Here is a 17,418-nt window from a genome sequence, read left to right as displayed (position 1 = left end):
GGTCTGCAGCGCCTGCTCTCATCTTAACATCATTTCAGATATAAATGTTGGCTGTTAACTTACTGGAAGTGCGACAGCAACCTGGCGGAAATGATAGCATGTGGATGTCGTTGAGAAAGAGGTTTGACATATCAGAGCAGGATGATTACGCATCCATGAAATGTCAGTGTGGGCGTTGCATTATAGCTCCATGTGTTTGTGGGGTTATAAACAACTCGGCTAGGGGTTGTGACGTAATGCGTATGACTGATCTCCTACTCATAACAGGTGAGATCAAGCAGGAGAGATGCACCTATAATCACACCCACACACTCAAGCATACAACACACGCACATGTTCAAAGCTGTGCTCCTGTGGACACGAGGCTGACCCACCACAGGCCAAACATGAAGACAACAATACTGCTATATGGAGTAAAGTGGGCAGAGAATTCCTGAGGTTGCATGTTGAGTGTAATTAGAATAGCTCTGAAATGGCTCATAGGTTTACTCTGTGGTTATGTTAGTACCACCACTGGTGTGACACAGGCGCATCATATCCGACATCAATCAGACGGTGTTGAGAGACAGGTGGTTTCTGGTGATGGGATTACACAGTCATGATGACAACAGCAAACGGGACTCTATTTCTCTTTCATTGAACAGGCTGGTTTCTCAAGACACTTTCATCAAAAGTATTGTCTCAGCTTATTTTTTTGTTGTGTGTTTTGAGCTGTGTCTCAGAAGACCACAACCATTTCAAGATATTTAATGCTTAGTGTGGCCAAAGCCTGATTTTAGTGAGTGTTCACTGTAAATTCCTGTGGGTCTGCCACATTTTAAAATATGGTGAGAAATACCGGATTGGTGAGTTTATTGTGTGGGTCACAGAAGAATTTATAGATGGCTGGCACTCAAAACATATGAACAACTAGCTTTCATATTGTATTTTCCACTGACTTCTCATATAATGAAGTGTATATTAGGCTATTTAAGTTTGTGTGGAATATATTCATAACAGGTTATGTGTGAGGGGGGTTTAGCTGGTTATGAAACAGACTGAAATGAAAAGTGATGCCTCTTAGTGACCTACAAAAGCAAACTCAAACAAAATCAACAAGATGCATTTTTTAATTAATTAGTTTTAAAGGTACAGTGTGTAGTATTTAGCTTCAACTAGCAAAGCAAACTTGGTTGAAATGTAATGTAATATTTGAAGGTGTGATTTAATTAACCTTTTTGTTTTACTTAACATGAATGAGCCTGCACTGCCATATTTCTGCCATAGACTGTATATAAAATGGATGTCATCTTGCTCAGCTCGAAGTGAGGCTGCCACAAAAACTGCTCCCCCTTGTGGCTGGCTGCAGCATAGGTCAAAAACTCAGCCCCATTCATTTGAATACATCCGTATGCTGTGGTGATATGTAGTCATTATTTGACTGTTTTGTGTTCAAGGCCCCCTTTTTTCTGAAAAGTTTCTTTTTCGTCGGTTATTAGAGGTTAAAAAACAGGGTTTTACATCCGGGTTTGCTTTGATTGACAGCTGCTGTAGAGACAAACTCCGTAGGACATCAGGACTCTAAGCTGTAGGGCGGAGTTTGTTACCGTAGAAACACATAAACCCAACCCAAATGCGCAGACTCTGGCTGCAGAAAATTTACAAGATGTCAGCGTTCTGGAACGGAATACTTTGGCTTCAAAACTGTACAATACAAAAAGGCAGAGCAACGCTGTCCATTTCATATACAGTCTGTGATTTCTACGCTAGCACAGACTGGACAAACTAGTCAGGGTGATGAGTGTTTTTGTATTCAGTAAGTGGCTGAGAATTCACTAGTTGGGACATAAAGAACAAAGAAGTGGTTGTTGTGCACAAAATAATTTGCATGAATAGAAGTTTTTGATTGTAAAAACATGAGGATCACACACATTCACTCAGGAGCTTCTCGTCAAAAAAGGCCACCATTGTTTCTGTAATTACCCCATCAGGATGGGTGAACAAGGGAGTGCTTCATTTTAGTAAACAACTGCTAGCTACCTTTAAAAGAACTTTGATGTTGTGTTAATTCTGGAAACCCACTTGGACATAATTGGTATATTTTTTTACCAGGACAAAGACTGCATTTCCTGTGAGCAGTGTCACCTACTGTTATAAGGATGTGGCTCTTGCCAAAGTGTGTGAAAGCTAATGAACGAAATACAGATCTTATTTTTAACACTACTTGTCTTTATTATGCAGGATGCCGTGATGAGGTAATTCATTAGCATTACTTCTGAGTTGACTCTACGCTGTTATGGCCAATGCTGTCAGGAGTGTACATACTTACAGCCCTGTAGTACTCCGCTTAAATGCTTGTAGGCAGTGTGATTGGTGGTCCAATCGCCTGTTTCTGGTCCTGCTACAATGTCTGGTTGTTTTTTCAAAGGGAACTATGGTGATTCCGAAAGTACTGTGTGAAGTTGGAGCTGATAAATGTTGCTGTTGACGATATAACAAATAATATGAAGAAGAAATGAGAGGAGATAAAAGGTCCAAGTAAGTGTAGAGATTCCAGAAGTGTTGTGGATGTAAGAAATACCATGCTGCCCAACTGAACAATCACAGGGCTTGTGATCTGTGTCGTCTTGATTCAACGTTACATTTTAGAGGAGGTATACATCAGGCTACTTGTGTAGGCTTCTAGGTAGGAAAAGGGCTACCTGGACATACAACCCAGCTGTCCCAATAAATGCCTGAATAATAACAGTTTGCACATGATTCCTGAGCGCTGTTTTGAAGCCAATCGTCGGTGGTAGCCATATTGGAAATGTGGAACTCAACCAGTCAAAGTGAGACATAAAGAGGCAGCGTTTTAGCCTCTTAGCCAACAGCTATGTGTTACCGTCTGGGAGTCAAGTCAGTCATGTCCTTATTTGGGAAAAATTCTTCTGAACCGTTGCATTAGAAAAAAATTCACCCCCGTACAGTGTGTGCCGATTGAGAAATTAGCTACGTAGAGCCAAACCGTTTTTTTTTTAACCAGGCTGTAAACATGTTTATTAATGCTGCAAAGATCATCTTTTTTGAATTGGTGTCTATTTGGTTTCCGGTGTTTCTGCAGCCAGCCTCAAGCGGATTCTCGATGAACTGCAGTATAAAACACTTCCTCATGGGCTTCATATTTTGAGACCGGAGGTTGCCACTTGGGTTTAATGTGTTTGTCCTCAGAAAGCAGTGAAATATTCACACACTGGCATAAACATTTAATCATAGTTATAGCCATTTTGTTCCTTTACTTAGTGAAGTGCTGGTTGAAGAAATTCTCAGTTTAAAACAATATGTTAATAGAAGATGTACGTCTTTTTGCCAGTCCTGCTCCAGTACCTGCCATGAGTACAAAACATGATGTCAAAATAAAATTATGCAAAGAACAAAACTACTACCACCTGCTAGCTTACTTCTGACTGCCAGAGTTTACCAGCAGAGTTGTAAATATAGACACGTTCAGGTGAGTGCTAAATATTGACTCTGTTTTTTTCATGGAAAATCTTCATTGAACATAGTCACTAAATAATTAGATAACCAATCTTGTTGCTGATAATCTTATTTTGCTTTGTTGGTCATGAGGGTGCAGCAGTAGTAGCTGAGTGAGGCTGTTTCAAAATCAGTTACAAACTCCTCACAGTGCCTTTAATGTTTGGAATGACCACTGTGTGGTAGGTGCCAGAAAAGGATGCACCATGAACAGACTTTATTCACATTTTTCAGAGCGAATATTTTCAGTTTTTGACATACCCTATTTGACTGTAGAAAGATAGCAGGAGTAGATTTTTGTCAGAAAACACCACCACAGGAAAATATCAGAACAAATAAAGATGAACCTCTTAGTCTACACAGGGGAAAAAAAATTCTCTGTCAAGACAAGTCCATTTGAATACACTGAAGTCATGTCTGCATGCCTGATGACAACATCTTACCAATACATTTGGGTGGCTTCAGATGAATCAGCCATGTGGCAAATTCTACACACCACACAGAAAACATTTAAATATACATAGCTGAAAAGGATGAATTGTGTTTTATTTTTAAGGCACAGCACCAGCCCCTTGGTGGCATTGTTATTTACCCTGTTCAAACTAACAAAACATCTAATTCCATTCCCAGTGTAATAAAAGGGTACTTGGACAGGAATATAAACATCTCCCTTAAGTTGAACCAGATGCTGGTGCATGGCGGAGCGCAGGATACAGAAGGAGGGAGAGAGAAAAGACAGAAAAACAAGGGAGGTACTTTACACAGGAAAGTGAGTCAGTACCCAGGCCTGAGCACTTTTAAACATTAATTCCTCCGTTCTTTCCTCCTCCATCCACCCTGACCCCTCCCACCTAATCTTGAGCATATCCCTGAGGAGACAGTGGAGAAAAGCCACCCAACCTGGATTTGATTGTCCATTGCCTCTTACATGACGTCTTGAGAGGCCTGCCGGAGAGGCAACTCAGGCACTGCACGCAGAGGAGAGGAGTCCTAACCACTGCACGCACAAATGACCAACCCACCCAACCGAACCCCAGCATGAGGGAAGCTGTCCAGCTCCAGGGTGCAACAGTGATCTCATTTGGCTGAAGTGACCATGAGTACAACTCTGACACAGTTAAGAAAAATCCAAATATTATAAAATGCATGTCAGACATGGTTTCACAGTTGTAGAGTAAAGTGTGTATTGTTATTGAATCTACCATCATACAAAGCAGATAGTGTGTTCTGCCTCTCCTGAGTTCTTCAAATTTTTAAGAAAGAGGGCAAAGTTGTGACAAACGTTTAACTTTATGTTGTCTTGAAAAGGCAGTACAAAAATACAAAAATATGTTGATGCATTTATCATTCAATTTTCACAGTAGGTACACAGGTAGGTACACATGAGACTGGTATTTACAGGGTGATGATTTTTGTCTGCTTTGAGTTGAAAGATTTAAATGGACCATTTCACCATGTAGCGTCCAGGTTTACCAGCGTCAACAACAAACAGACTGTCTCCTCTCTGGTAGCAGTTAAATCTGATTTGCTAAACTGGCCTTGATAGCCACAGATTCTCAGACTAATACAATTATGCTCTAAATAAGACATTTCTGATGACATTTGCCTGTCCATTAATGTCTCTGAGAAATCCCAATCAAATCAAAGCAGACAAACAGTGATGGAATGAACTACAAAATGCATTTAGAAACGCCAGACACTCAACAGAGGAGGTATTGTGGAGTGTTTTGGGTCATACCAACACTCTTCTAAGACTCATACAAACATAGCCAAACTGTTTCTGAAAGTTTGGATGAGGATCGAGAGTAAACATGTTTGGACTACACAGGTTTGTTTAGGCTGAATCTGTTACTCACCTCCAGACAAAAGCTAGTGTACATACAGTACAACTGTCCTGTTATTGTTTGTGGTGAACTGAAACCACACTGACAGACTATGAAGTGGTACCCACTTTCCAGACGAATGGGTGTTGCTTTCCATCAGCTTAGGAGGGAAAACTGTTTGTTTGTGGGGAGAGGACGCTGTAAAACTGTAGAAAGCTGTAATACAGAAATGCCAGAGGCCTCTATTGTTCAGACACAAGAAACAAAACACAATAAATACACTTTTTTTTCTGTCAGCTCTCCCAAGGATATATGGATTTGTTACTAGGATAAAACATAAATAGAGTTTGATACCTTCTCCAATAAATAGTAGTGGTATTCTATTTACAATATGCACACATCTCCCAAAGAGCTAATGTGTTCATCTGCCTGTACTTTCCAAACTTGCACAAGATGTGCGCAAATTACTTGCAGGTTTTTGAAGCTCTTTTTTGAGGCAGTAACATCAATGTTCTTCTTCCAAAAAGGACTTTCATACCAAATGTAGGGTCATTCTGTGTACAAAGGGCAGAGGGGAGCGACTGTCAAAAATAGAGGTCATCATGGGAAGCTTGTGGTGTGGCACTTGGAAATGTTTCCACCAACTCTTGAGAATGGTACTGTCAGGAGCTGACCATTTAGACTGCGTTTTCCTCACTGCCATTGAAGTCTTGGGATTTCCGAGGGGGATCTGCAGAAGAAAAGAGTCATAAGGTACTTGAATGAAAGCTGTGGACCTTATTGGAAAATTACAGAAAAGTAAGAAAGGTAATAAATGAAAAGTGGTGACAGTGTTTCGCCTTACTACTGCAGTGACCGTAGTGGCGGACTCCTATTGAGCGGCCGAGGAAGCAGGTGGCTCGGCGAAGGTGGCAGGCACTGGGGTAAGTGATGTTGTCATTGCCGCAGATTGGCTGCTCAGACGGCATGGGTATTGGGCAAGGAGTTGTGCGGCACATGACGCAATGAGCACTGTTTGTCTGGTCAGTCACACAGGTGTGGGTACCTGGACACACCACATTAGAGCAGGACTCTATAAGGAAAGACAAGCAGAAATATTATATTTAGTATTTATGTTGAACAGTTTCCTCCGAAAGTGGCAAAAATGTGGTATGAATCTAGCTTACTCTTGCAGTCTCCTTGGTACATAACCTCCAGGTCTGGGTGTCCCATGCAGCGGGCCATCAGAAGAGTACACTCATCCTTATATGACTTCCCGTCGCTGCCGCACACAGCATGCTTCCGGGTAATGTTAGAGCAGTCTGGATTGCACACACACTGTGGCCTTCCCATCTTCATTTTGCAAACTTTCCCAGCACTGCATTTGACTCCCTCGCATGTTTCTACAAAAGCACAGCCAGAGGTTTCATATGTGCATGAGCGCTGCACGATATCAGTGTAATGTTACTGTATTAACAAAACTGCAGACATCAGGTGATCCACAGGAATTTTCATACAAAACAAGCCTGAGATCTGGGGTTTTCCCAGACCAAAATGCAGTTTTCACCTAGCACAATATTTACAATAATCACATCTCTTTATTGACCGCTACACACGGGGGTGTCTCGCCAGTTGGAATGTGAGGCTGGCGTGTTTTCATAACAGATCTATGTGTACGGCTGCATGCAGACTGGGTTAAGCTCCTGCAGGGGGACGGAGGGGCTCTGAGGTAGACGGAGTTCAAATAACTGTCAGAGAAGTTTACTGGCTGTGAAACGAGGAAGCCCCAGGCTCCTCCGACACCCCGTCGATGAATTGTAATCCTACACAGTGCAGAGGCAACTTTGGACAATGCACACAGATCTCCTCCAGAGACTTTTCTGAGTCTTTGGAGATGATCTGCTCTCAGTCCCGAGAACTCTGTATACAATGAAGAACTTATTTCTTATTTCCTGCCTCTACCAGCGCTTCAATATCCTGTTTTGTCCCAGAGTTTTCTTCTTTAAACTCTACTAGTCTAACTTTTGGTTGATTTCCATCTTTTACTCTCTCTCCTGTTGTGTACACATTTTTATGATAATGATGTTTTCTTTCCACAGAATTCCAAATGATGCTGAAAGTGTTGCACATTATGAGTCCCAGACATCTGGGCATGTGGTAGGCGTTTATTCCAGCCTGCAGGAATGTATTTTCTTATTTTGCCCGTGAAGGCAAGCAGGGATCCTTTTTAACTAGCATCAGACAAAGTGAACTTATAATGAGAGAAGGGAAAGAGAGGGAACAATGGTTCTGATTTACCAAATTCAGTTATTTTTCTTGTGATATGGTTGCTTAGCTTTCTGAGAGCTTTTAATTCACCTTTTAAGGCCTCCTTTTGGTCTCTGCTTAAGAGTCTTATCTAAATGTAATCCACCTTTAGTTTATTTCACCCATGTGAAATGAAACACTGGCGACATGGCTGGGTGTGTTTTCTTAAAAACGCTTGTAGCGAGATATTTTACTGGACTTGTCCACTGGACTTTATTGGTAATTCACAATTTTTGGCCTTGAAATAGTGCAAGTGTGGCTAATAAAAATTTAATTTATCTGCAAGTGAACCTGAATGAACCTAGCAGAGATCTTCAGGGGAGAAGCCTCTTCAGACAGCTGGGAGGAGTTAAGAGGAATGCATCTCCTGAATCCACGTCTGTATTTTGTTAGAAAGCTGCACAGGGAACACATTGTGTTGATTCACAAATGACGTGGTTCGAATTTACTTTCACTAACTTCAGACACAAAAGTTATTTTGTTTCATGGAATCTGTAATTTTTTAAGAAGTTCAATCTCCTGTTGTGAGTCTGATATCCAAGCAGTGATTAAAACTCTCAGAACTTTCCTTAAAAGTACCTCAAACATAAAACTGGCATTGGCTTTTACTGGAGTCCAGTAAAGCATTTTTCAGGATGTTTATTCACATGGGCCTGGGTTTAAAGCACTTAAGTTAACTTCTTGGTTCCATGCCGTGACTAACACTACCCCACACAGTCATAAACAAAAACAAAACACAAGCAACTGATTCCATCTTCTTGGCCGATCTGACCACTTAGTTCTTTGCGGGGTTTGCTTGTTTACCTTTGCAGGGTTTACAGGAGACGATTCCCAGGAAGCCCAGCAGGCTGACTTCATTCATGGGTAGGCTAGTATTGGACCAAGCCGTGTCCAGACGGCCCCCGGCACAGCACTCCTCTCTGGTCACTCCTCTCATCAGCACCATGTCGCACCTCTGGTCCTGACTCTGCTGCAGCCAACATATCCCAGCTGAAGAGTAGCATGAAAATACACAAGACGAGTCAACTCACTGCACATGTGTATGCTTAAACATATAAAATATTGCACAATTAGCTGATCACTGAATAAATGTCAATTAGACTCCATTTGGTCAATTGGCTAATCATAAAATTGTGGTATTTTTTATCATTCGGAAGTGCTCATTCATAGCCTCAAGGCAAGGATGTTTTCACAGTTAATAATACGTAGTAGAGTAGAATCTGGAAAAACAAACTTCTTTAAAGAAAGAGGTGCATATTTTTTTAAAAGCCTGAGGTCGATAGTAAGAAAATACATATAAAAATGGGAAAATGTAACTCATCAATATCAAAACAGTGAGGGCTTGTGTATGAAGTAGTTAAAAAAATATCACAGTTTTAAAAGTTGTGTCCCTTCTTTGCTGAAATACGAAATAAAGGCTACTCACCACTGACAGGATTCCTCCCAATCTGATAAAAAGAAAGAATCAAACAAAAAAAGGAGACGAAGAAGCTCATTTTCTTCTTCTGTTTGTGAAAAGCTTTCCCGGAAAACTTCTGATAGTAAAGATTAGCGTTGAGAGGTGATGTTCTCTGGCAAATACAGCAGATCAGTCTAACTCAACTCTGGAAGCCCCTCTCCCTTACGTGAATGAATGTGTTGTGGATAAGTGATGTCGTTCCCCCTCTGTATAAATATTTAGCCCAGATGGAATTATGCTGCTGGGATGGGCGATCCTCTCAGCCAGTAATAAGCCAGGGCAGGACACAGTTTGACTCTGACTCAATTTCCAGAGTCGGGAAATGATCCATGCCCTGCAGCACCAGACGCTGGGCACTTATATGACCTCACAAAACTTTTTCACACCAACCATATTAGACTCATTAAAGGCTCAGAAATCCTGGAAAAAAAGATAAGATGTTGAAATAAGTTTTTAATAACCCAACTTTAAGAAAAACTTAATTCAGTCAGGGAGGGATTTTAATTATCTGCTCTGTTTTTTTAATCATTTTTGGAAAATACATTATTGCATAATCTCTAAATGTAACCTCATATGAAACGGTTCAAATTTGAAGTTTTTTTCAATACTGACAGTCTGGTCTCAGACTGATTTCCTTATATTATCTTATCTCTTTCTTTAATGTGGTATAGCTTAGAGGCAGTAATTCTCCTCAATGTCTTTACTGTTTGATCACGTTCATTTCCATCTATAAGCTGCTGTGTTTGGCTTTGGAGGGGAAATTGGTCTAGAGAAAATGCAAACTTAGGTCTTATGTCATTATTTCGCTCAAATCTATGGTCTTTTGAAGTGGTGTGATCCTGCACTGACCCTTCATTTTGCCTCTTTGTAGTGGAAATAAACAGGAAACAAAAGATCCCCACATCTTAGATTATACAGTAACTTCTGAGGTAATTCTAAAAGGGGCTTCCAGCCATATCATATGCAACAATAAAATATATATCACGGTAAAGATCAAAGGTTTGAAGTACACATAATAGCAGCCTTTGAATAAATGATGTCATTTTCCTAAGTCAATATGTCACATCTCATTTTGCTGATGGTTTGGGTTTATCAAAGAATTCTAATATTTCACTCCACAGCTCTGGGGAGAATAAAAGGGAAAGTGAGAGGGTAAAGAAAAGGGGGAGGAGTGGGGGGAAAGTGGTCTGCTTTGAGCAATGTATCAAGTTCATAATTAAAACTGTATTGGAGCTTATCAAAAAAATTTCTGTCTGCCTCCTTTTTTCTCAGTCTATGAACAAACACAGACAGCCACAGCAGCCAGTGTTGATGTATATATATATATATATATATATATATATATATATATATATATATATATATATATATATATATATATATATATATATATATATATTGCTATATACTCTACCTGTTGACCAGAAGAAAAGGCATGTTTGTTAAACACCATGCAATCCAGGAAAGCCACACACTAGAGGGGGTTATTGACTAATCTACATTGTCATCATGTTTGATCAGAACATCTGCACGGCTCTTCTTTCTCCCTGCACTCATTCACCCTCTGACACAGAGAGGTATGCACTAATGCCAAAGTAATGAGCCGCTCCATCTGTCTGTCACCAATTTTATTTTATGTTCCCTTTTGATCGTCGGTTGGGAAATGAAGGTAGCATCTGCTGTAGTATCTGTGTCTTTGTGAATGATGTTCCCTTCTTCAGCAGAGGTCCCCAAGAGACCGAAAGAATGTTGCCTGACCTAGGAGGGAAGGGGAAAACGAAGAGAAAGCAGTGAGTACCGGCTGTGGGTGGCCTGCCTCTTCACTGGGACTGCAGATCCACTCAGCTCCTCATATGGTTTGGATCATCACTGCAAGAACCATACAAATGAATACAGCATGGTGAGGACGTTGGAGCACTTGCTAATGTATGATCTTTATTATGATGCGGCCTACTGCGTCTCATCTTTGAGAAATATCGGTCTCTTTCAAGTGGTTGGAATCTGAGGGGTAGCATGAAATTTAAGGAGCATCATGCTCAACTGTGTCTAATGTGAAATAGAGTGAATGATCTCTGACAGGGCAGGTGTGGAGTTCAGTCTGTCATACTGTACAGTTGCCTGTTAATAAAACAGGCAAAAACACCACTGCCATCTAGTGGATAAGAGAGCAGGATTTTGCTATCACTCCTGGAATAGGAAAGTTGGGCAGACTGGTGTGTCTCATACACATTTAACTTCAAGCTCTGAGTTTATCCATGAACATTACATCTTTTAAATCTGAAAGAAACAATATGGATCTAAACCAAGCGGCAACCTCCAGTCTTAAAATATGAGTCCAATGTGAAAGTGCTAAAAACTGCAGTTAATTGAGGATTTGCTTGAGGCTGGCTCCTGAAGTACCGGAAACCACATACACACAAATTCAAAAAAGACGATCTTTACAGCAGAAAATAAACATGTTTACAGCCTGGTACAAAAGACGAGTGTAGTCTGGATAGCTCATTTCTCGATTGGCACACATTGTACCCGGGGTGAATTTTTTTTCTAACAATTTCTAAGATATTAAGATTACAAGTCTTCCAATGAGAGGCACAGCTAACTTGATTGGCAGGTGGGAACACTGTAGCTGTTGGTTAGGAGGCTTAAAGCCCGCCTCTTTACATCACAATCACTCGACAGCAGCAATATGGCTCCCGCCGCTGATTGGCCTCAAAACATCGCTTCAGAAACAGATGGGTGACGTCACGGATACATTATCCATATTTTATACAGTATATGAGCTAAACAGAAATTTCTACTACACTCTATGTATTGTCGTAACATCAGGTAACACAAAAGCAAACTGCAAGGTTAAAATACTTCAGCAGATACCAACTTACTGAAAGGGTGAGGTAGTTAGCAGTAATTAGCAAGAAACTAAGGTCAGCTAAGTCAACTGGTGACTGTATAGTGAGCTCTTCAAGTTAAGAAAAAACGCAGAAATAAATCAATTGAAAATGTTAATTATTAACTTACCTATCTCCATTCATGATACATTGTACTTGAGTAACTCCCCTATATATTAAGCTACGCACAATAGCTTATAATCCACCAACTGCATTAACTGTCACGTCAACATTACCCAATTTACCAGCTATATAAACCAAGCTAACTCTGAGAATCCAAGTTGGCATATGGTTATTAACTAACTGGAAACTAGCTAAAGTGTTGTGTAATAAACTGATATAGCTAGCCTATAATTTAACATGCATTACCATGTAAGCTTGTAGCTCCCCTGCATTAGCTGACGTCACACTGACATTAGCCAGTTAACTTATTATATAAAATTTGCTGATAACTCAATTTAGCTTATGCGTGTTAACTAACTGACTAGTTTCTTAAATTCTATGACATTATATAGTTAAAACAATGTGGTAAACCGTTTAACTTCATTGTTTAAAATCTAACCATGTGCCAGAACTTGTTAGCCATCAGTGAAATCAATGATGTAAAGTGCATCCTTACATGCAGCATTGCATATCTCCCGATCATAATTTTGCCAGTAGAAACAGCCATCTCCACAGTGATAGCAACAGGTTATCCATTTGAAGTATTTCCTCAAGGGAAGGATTCTATTATGTGGGGTTGTAGTTTATCTGCTATATCAACTCCTCTGGCTGGCTACAGAAAACAAAAAAATGAGTAGTGGCAAACTAGGAGCATATCACTGAAGGGTCTTGTACATCTGGTGACATGCTGCAGAACCATTACAACTGGTATCTGCTGCTAAACTTCTGGCATATGCCTCAGAAGTGCTGGCATATATCTCAGCCACTTGGTGACATGTCCTAAACCTCTTTTTCGATCATGCTGTTACTTTTGGTGTGGGTTCTACTTGCACACATTTGAACATTATGCCCTTCTTTTTGACAGAAATGTTATTCTCACCCACACAAGTCTTCATGTAGTGTAATACCTGTGAAACTGTTGCATATTGCATTGCTGTAAGCCCAGGCCATGCAGTTACATTAGCAATTAGCAGAATGACCAGATGAGGGCGCCTCTGTCCTACATATCCTTTTAGTAGGATGTTTGTTCATCCCTGCAGCCTTCTAAACTCACTGAATGTCCTCACCTAATGAAAGGCTTGTTAGCCTTTAATTCTGGACATCAAACTGATCCTAAATTTAATTTATACAAGTTTTCTTTCCGATACATCTGTCGTCTTTGAGAAGCATAAGTGATGACTATCACATGGCTGGCCCCGAGGAATGCCTGCTGACATATGTCAGCACTCAACCAGTTGCAACATGATCACCAAACCTTGAAGATAAGTCATGTATTCCTTTCTTTGGTTACAGGGTCATACCAGCAACCTATTTCACTTTATAGTTATTGACATGTCCTAATGGTATGATTTTTGCCTGTGGCTTTTTTAAAAGCAAAATAAGTTGATGAAAGACTTCTAGTTTTTCTCCTAAAGTCACATTAATCTGTAGTTAATGTGTAATGTTTGTTTTATCATAAAATAACATTTCTTAGCATTGTAAAAGCAGAAAGGAAATCCCTTGTTTCATTGCTATCAAATAGGTCAATAGAGAGGAAAGAAGTACTTCCACCCTATTAAAGTCCACCCAGTGCCCTATCTGAAGTCATAGCGCGAGTGTGCACGTCACGCGGCTAAACAGGGCCCAGCAGTGGTAATTGCTCTGTCTGCCCGAGACTGGCTGAAAGCAGCTGCATCATCTATCCACTCAATTTACTCCTAATGTGTGTTACTGATTGAACCGGCAATGAGGGCAGGGAAAGTGACAGAGCCGGATAGAATCACCCCCTCTGTCCCCTTGCACACAACTCTCTCCCTCCTCTTCCTCCTCACCCTCAGCCCTGTCTTCCCCACTTCCTTCCTGTGTTTAGCGTTGCCCATGTGAAGTCCCTCCAGCAGTCCATTAATGGGGAAGGTTAATGTCAACGCACGCACTGCTCATACAAACATCCCCCACTCTCACTCTCACACCCCCGCTCTCTCCCATCATTCCCACCTTGTCACCTTTTCCACTCTCTACAGCCCTCTCACTGTGTAATCAGAGCAGGGTACTCAGGGCACTGATGTGATCGTGACTGAGGGTCCCCCTCTGTGTCACACTGACTGCCATTTAACTCCGGGTCTGTGTGCTGCACCAGATCCTCTCATCTCATTCCCAATGGGCAGGAATTACCCCTGGTGATCATCTTCTCTGTAAACGCCACATACTTCTGTATTCATGAAGGCTTATAAAAGTTCACAAGTGTTTTGATTCAACTTCACTAGCAGACTTTGATGAACCCAGAGTCTCCACTTTAAACAGTTTGATGTATAAGAAAGTGCACAATCTTCAAAAGAGTTTCCTGATGAAAATCAGCACAAGATGTGAAGATTCACATAAATTGACACTTCCATCATCTTTAACTCATGGTTATTGTGTTCTGATGCTAATTCTGCTGTTCAGTCAGTATATTAGCCACAATTAATCTTAAATCCATTTCTTATTATTGTCATGTTATGTGATGAAGGTATCTAATATCCCATTTTATGGCTAATAACTGGAGCTGATTCCCTAAGTGAAAATTCAGGGTATTCTTATCATGAAAGGTTTTCCAGTAAATTCTTAACTGGATCATTTAGTGATGAACTGTTGGGTGTTGGAGATATGGGAAAACATGGCTCTGAGAATACGTTTCTTGCATTTGGAGCCCCTTGGTGTGCTATCATTCAATAATTGCCGATGTATTTTCATTTCCCAGAATTGTGAGCAACAAACGTGCTCATTGAAGCTGTCTTTTCTGTTTGTTTGTATTCCCTTTACCAATTGATTGGTACTTATCATTCATCTTAATTGCATGAAACACTTGTACACCTTATTACTCAATCCTACTCTCATGTATTAACTTAAATGAAGGAAATACAGTATAAGTCACAAAGGCAACATGAAACCTTTGTATGTGATTAAGCTCTTAGGTTCTTAATTTTTGCAACATCTACACTGAGTTTCAGCTGTTTCCTGAGCACAGAGTCACCATGACCATATTGGTCCACTTACTCTGTCTGTCCTTTCATTTCAACTGATATACCAGCAACCATCTGCTGTCTTCACACTTCAAGTAGCCTTATGTTGCTATCAGAGCTCACGTATAGCAACAGTGTTTATCAGAGCGCATTCAATTCTGCCACATGTTGTCCTGGTAATTTGTTTGAATTTCAATATGACTCACTTACTGTAGGCAGGCAGCCACGACTTCATAGTCACTTCCTGGATTTCATGTACAAGCGCAGACCCTATGATGTAATATGGTCAAAGAAACATGAGTCAAAATAGTTAGTAATATTTAAGAAATGCAGAAAGTTTACAGGAAACAGGAAGTACATGCAGAGTTTATTTGAATTGTCCTTGAAGTGGTGGAAATATATACGAAACTTCTTGTTATAAACAAAACAAACTTTGGATTTCAAACCGCCTCCGACAGTCTGTAGAAAAGGACGTTTTAGGGCTTCATCAAAAGTCTATAAGGTGCTTTTTACAACTTGCAAAAGTGGTCCTCTTTTCTTAATGAATTTAGAGATTTGGTTTTCTTCTGAGTGGCTTCTCAGCCAGTTCAAACTGTTATATAAGACTTAGGTCTCAGAGTGAAAAAAAAACTGTGCTAAGCTGCTAATTTTTTTGGATACATCACAAATTAGATTTTACAAAACACTGTGGGACCCAGCAAAGCGTCCCAGAGGACTATGGCTCAGACTTGCTCTAAGTAAAAGGTCTACCTCTGACTCACTTAACCTCCAAGTTTTATATGAATACTAAATATGAAATAACATGTAAATGTGTCTGTGTGTCTAAATGTAATTACCTCAGGAAGTCGTCACAAACCAGGCAGCATGAATAATTCATACGCTTGGAAATCTGAATTCAGGTGATGGATAGAAATCCAATTTCAGTACTCATCAGGAATTTATTTTCATTCCACCACTTGTGAATTTAGTCTCGCAATGTCGCCCCTGGGTGCTAACTGGATATGAGTCACAGGTGTGAAAAGTGTGTGTCATGCAGTCTGTCCTCTCTGAGGGCTTCATTGTTGATTATATTGTAAGATTTTACCTCCACAAGGGTTAGCTAAAGAGTATGCAGCAGGTATAATAGATAGATAATTATTAAGTTTGAAAAATGCTGGGGGAAAAAAACACACCAGAAACTTACAGATGCTACTGCTAGCAGTTACTGAGAAAACTGGGCACTGCTTCCGGCTACAGTCTCAGTGGAATAAGATTTGATGGCTGATGGCAGTGCTCCTGATTCAACTGTCTTCAGTGGCCTTAGGCTAAACCAACACTTATGACCTGTTCTGCAAAATTTAGTGACAAAAAAACCCTAAAATTTCTGAGATTATGAATTTAACCAGAATCAGAATAATCAGAATCAGAAATACTTTATATTTCCTGGGGGGAAATTCAGTTGTTCCATAAAATAAAATAAAATATAAATATGAATGAAATAATATAAATTGGATTAATAATAAGTATATACAGAAGTGCAGAATAGTTACAGTTCACTATTTACAAAAGCACTGGGAATGAAGGTATTATATACAGGATGTTGAAGTGGCAGGGATATTGCACAGTGTATTGCAAGTTATTGCACAGAGCACAGGATATAGTTCAGTCATTAGAGGGAGGAGTTGGACAGTCTGATGGCCACAGGCAGGGATGACTACCTGTGGCGTTCTATGGTGCATTTAGGGGGAATGAGTCTCGCACTGAATGTGCTCCTGTGTTTCACCAGCATGTTGTAGAGAGGGTGGTGGATGTTGTCCATGATGCCGTGGAGCTTTGACAGAGTCCTCCTCTCTGTCACAACTGTCAGAAAGTCAAGCTCCACCCCGACAACATCACTGGCCTTACGGATGAGTTTATTCAGTCTGTTGACACCCGCTACCTCAGCCTGCTGCCCCAGCACACGACAGCAAACAGGATAGCACTGGCCACCACAGACTCATAGAACATCCTCAGCCTCATCCTGCAGATGTTGTAGGACCTCAGCCTCTTCAGGAAGTAGAGGCAGCTCAGGCCCTTTTTGTAGACGGCTTCGGTGTTCCTGCCCCAGTCCAGTTTATTGTCACCCCCAGGTACTTGTAGTCCTCCACAATGTCCACACTGGCCCCCTGGATGGAAACAGGGGTCACTGGTGCCTTGTTCCTCCTGCTCGCACCATGTGACACAGTTTCCCACCACAGCCCTGTACTCAGCCTCCTCACCCTTCCTGATGTATCCAACTACAGCAGAGTCATCAGAGAACTTCTGAAGGTGGCAGGACTCTGTGTTGTAGTTGAAGTCAGTGGTGTAGAGGG

General features: G+C 40.7%; 1 protein-coding gene across 1 annotated transcript; it reads right to left on the bottom strand.

Moving 5' to 3' along the window:
* Positions 1-4,766: 4,766 nt before the first annotated feature.
* Positions 4,767-9,356, bottom strand: fstl3 (follistatin-like 3 (secreted glycoprotein)). The gene is made up of 5 exons (XM_034699574.1): positions 9,031-9,356; positions 8,409-8,594; positions 6,485-6,700; positions 6,163-6,390; positions 4,767-6,048 (listed from the first exon to the last, which is right to left on the bottom strand). The coding sequence occupies exons 1-5, from the start codon at positions 9,098-9,100 to the stop codon at positions 5,996-5,998; spliced, it is 753 nt and encodes a 250-aa protein (XP_034555465.1). The 5' UTR covers positions 9,101-9,356; the 3' UTR covers positions 4,767-5,995.
* Positions 9,357-17,418: the final 8,062 nt, after the last annotated feature.

This window comes from Notolabrus celidotus, chromosome 2 (assembly GCF_009762535.1).
Source record: "Notolabrus celidotus isolate fNotCel1 chromosome 2, fNotCel1.pri, whole genome shotgun sequence".
NCBI classification, from domain to species: domain Eukaryota; kingdom Metazoa; phylum Chordata; class Actinopteri; order Labriformes; family Labridae; genus Notolabrus; species Notolabrus celidotus.
This window is presented reverse-complemented; position numbering and strand designations above follow the sequence as displayed.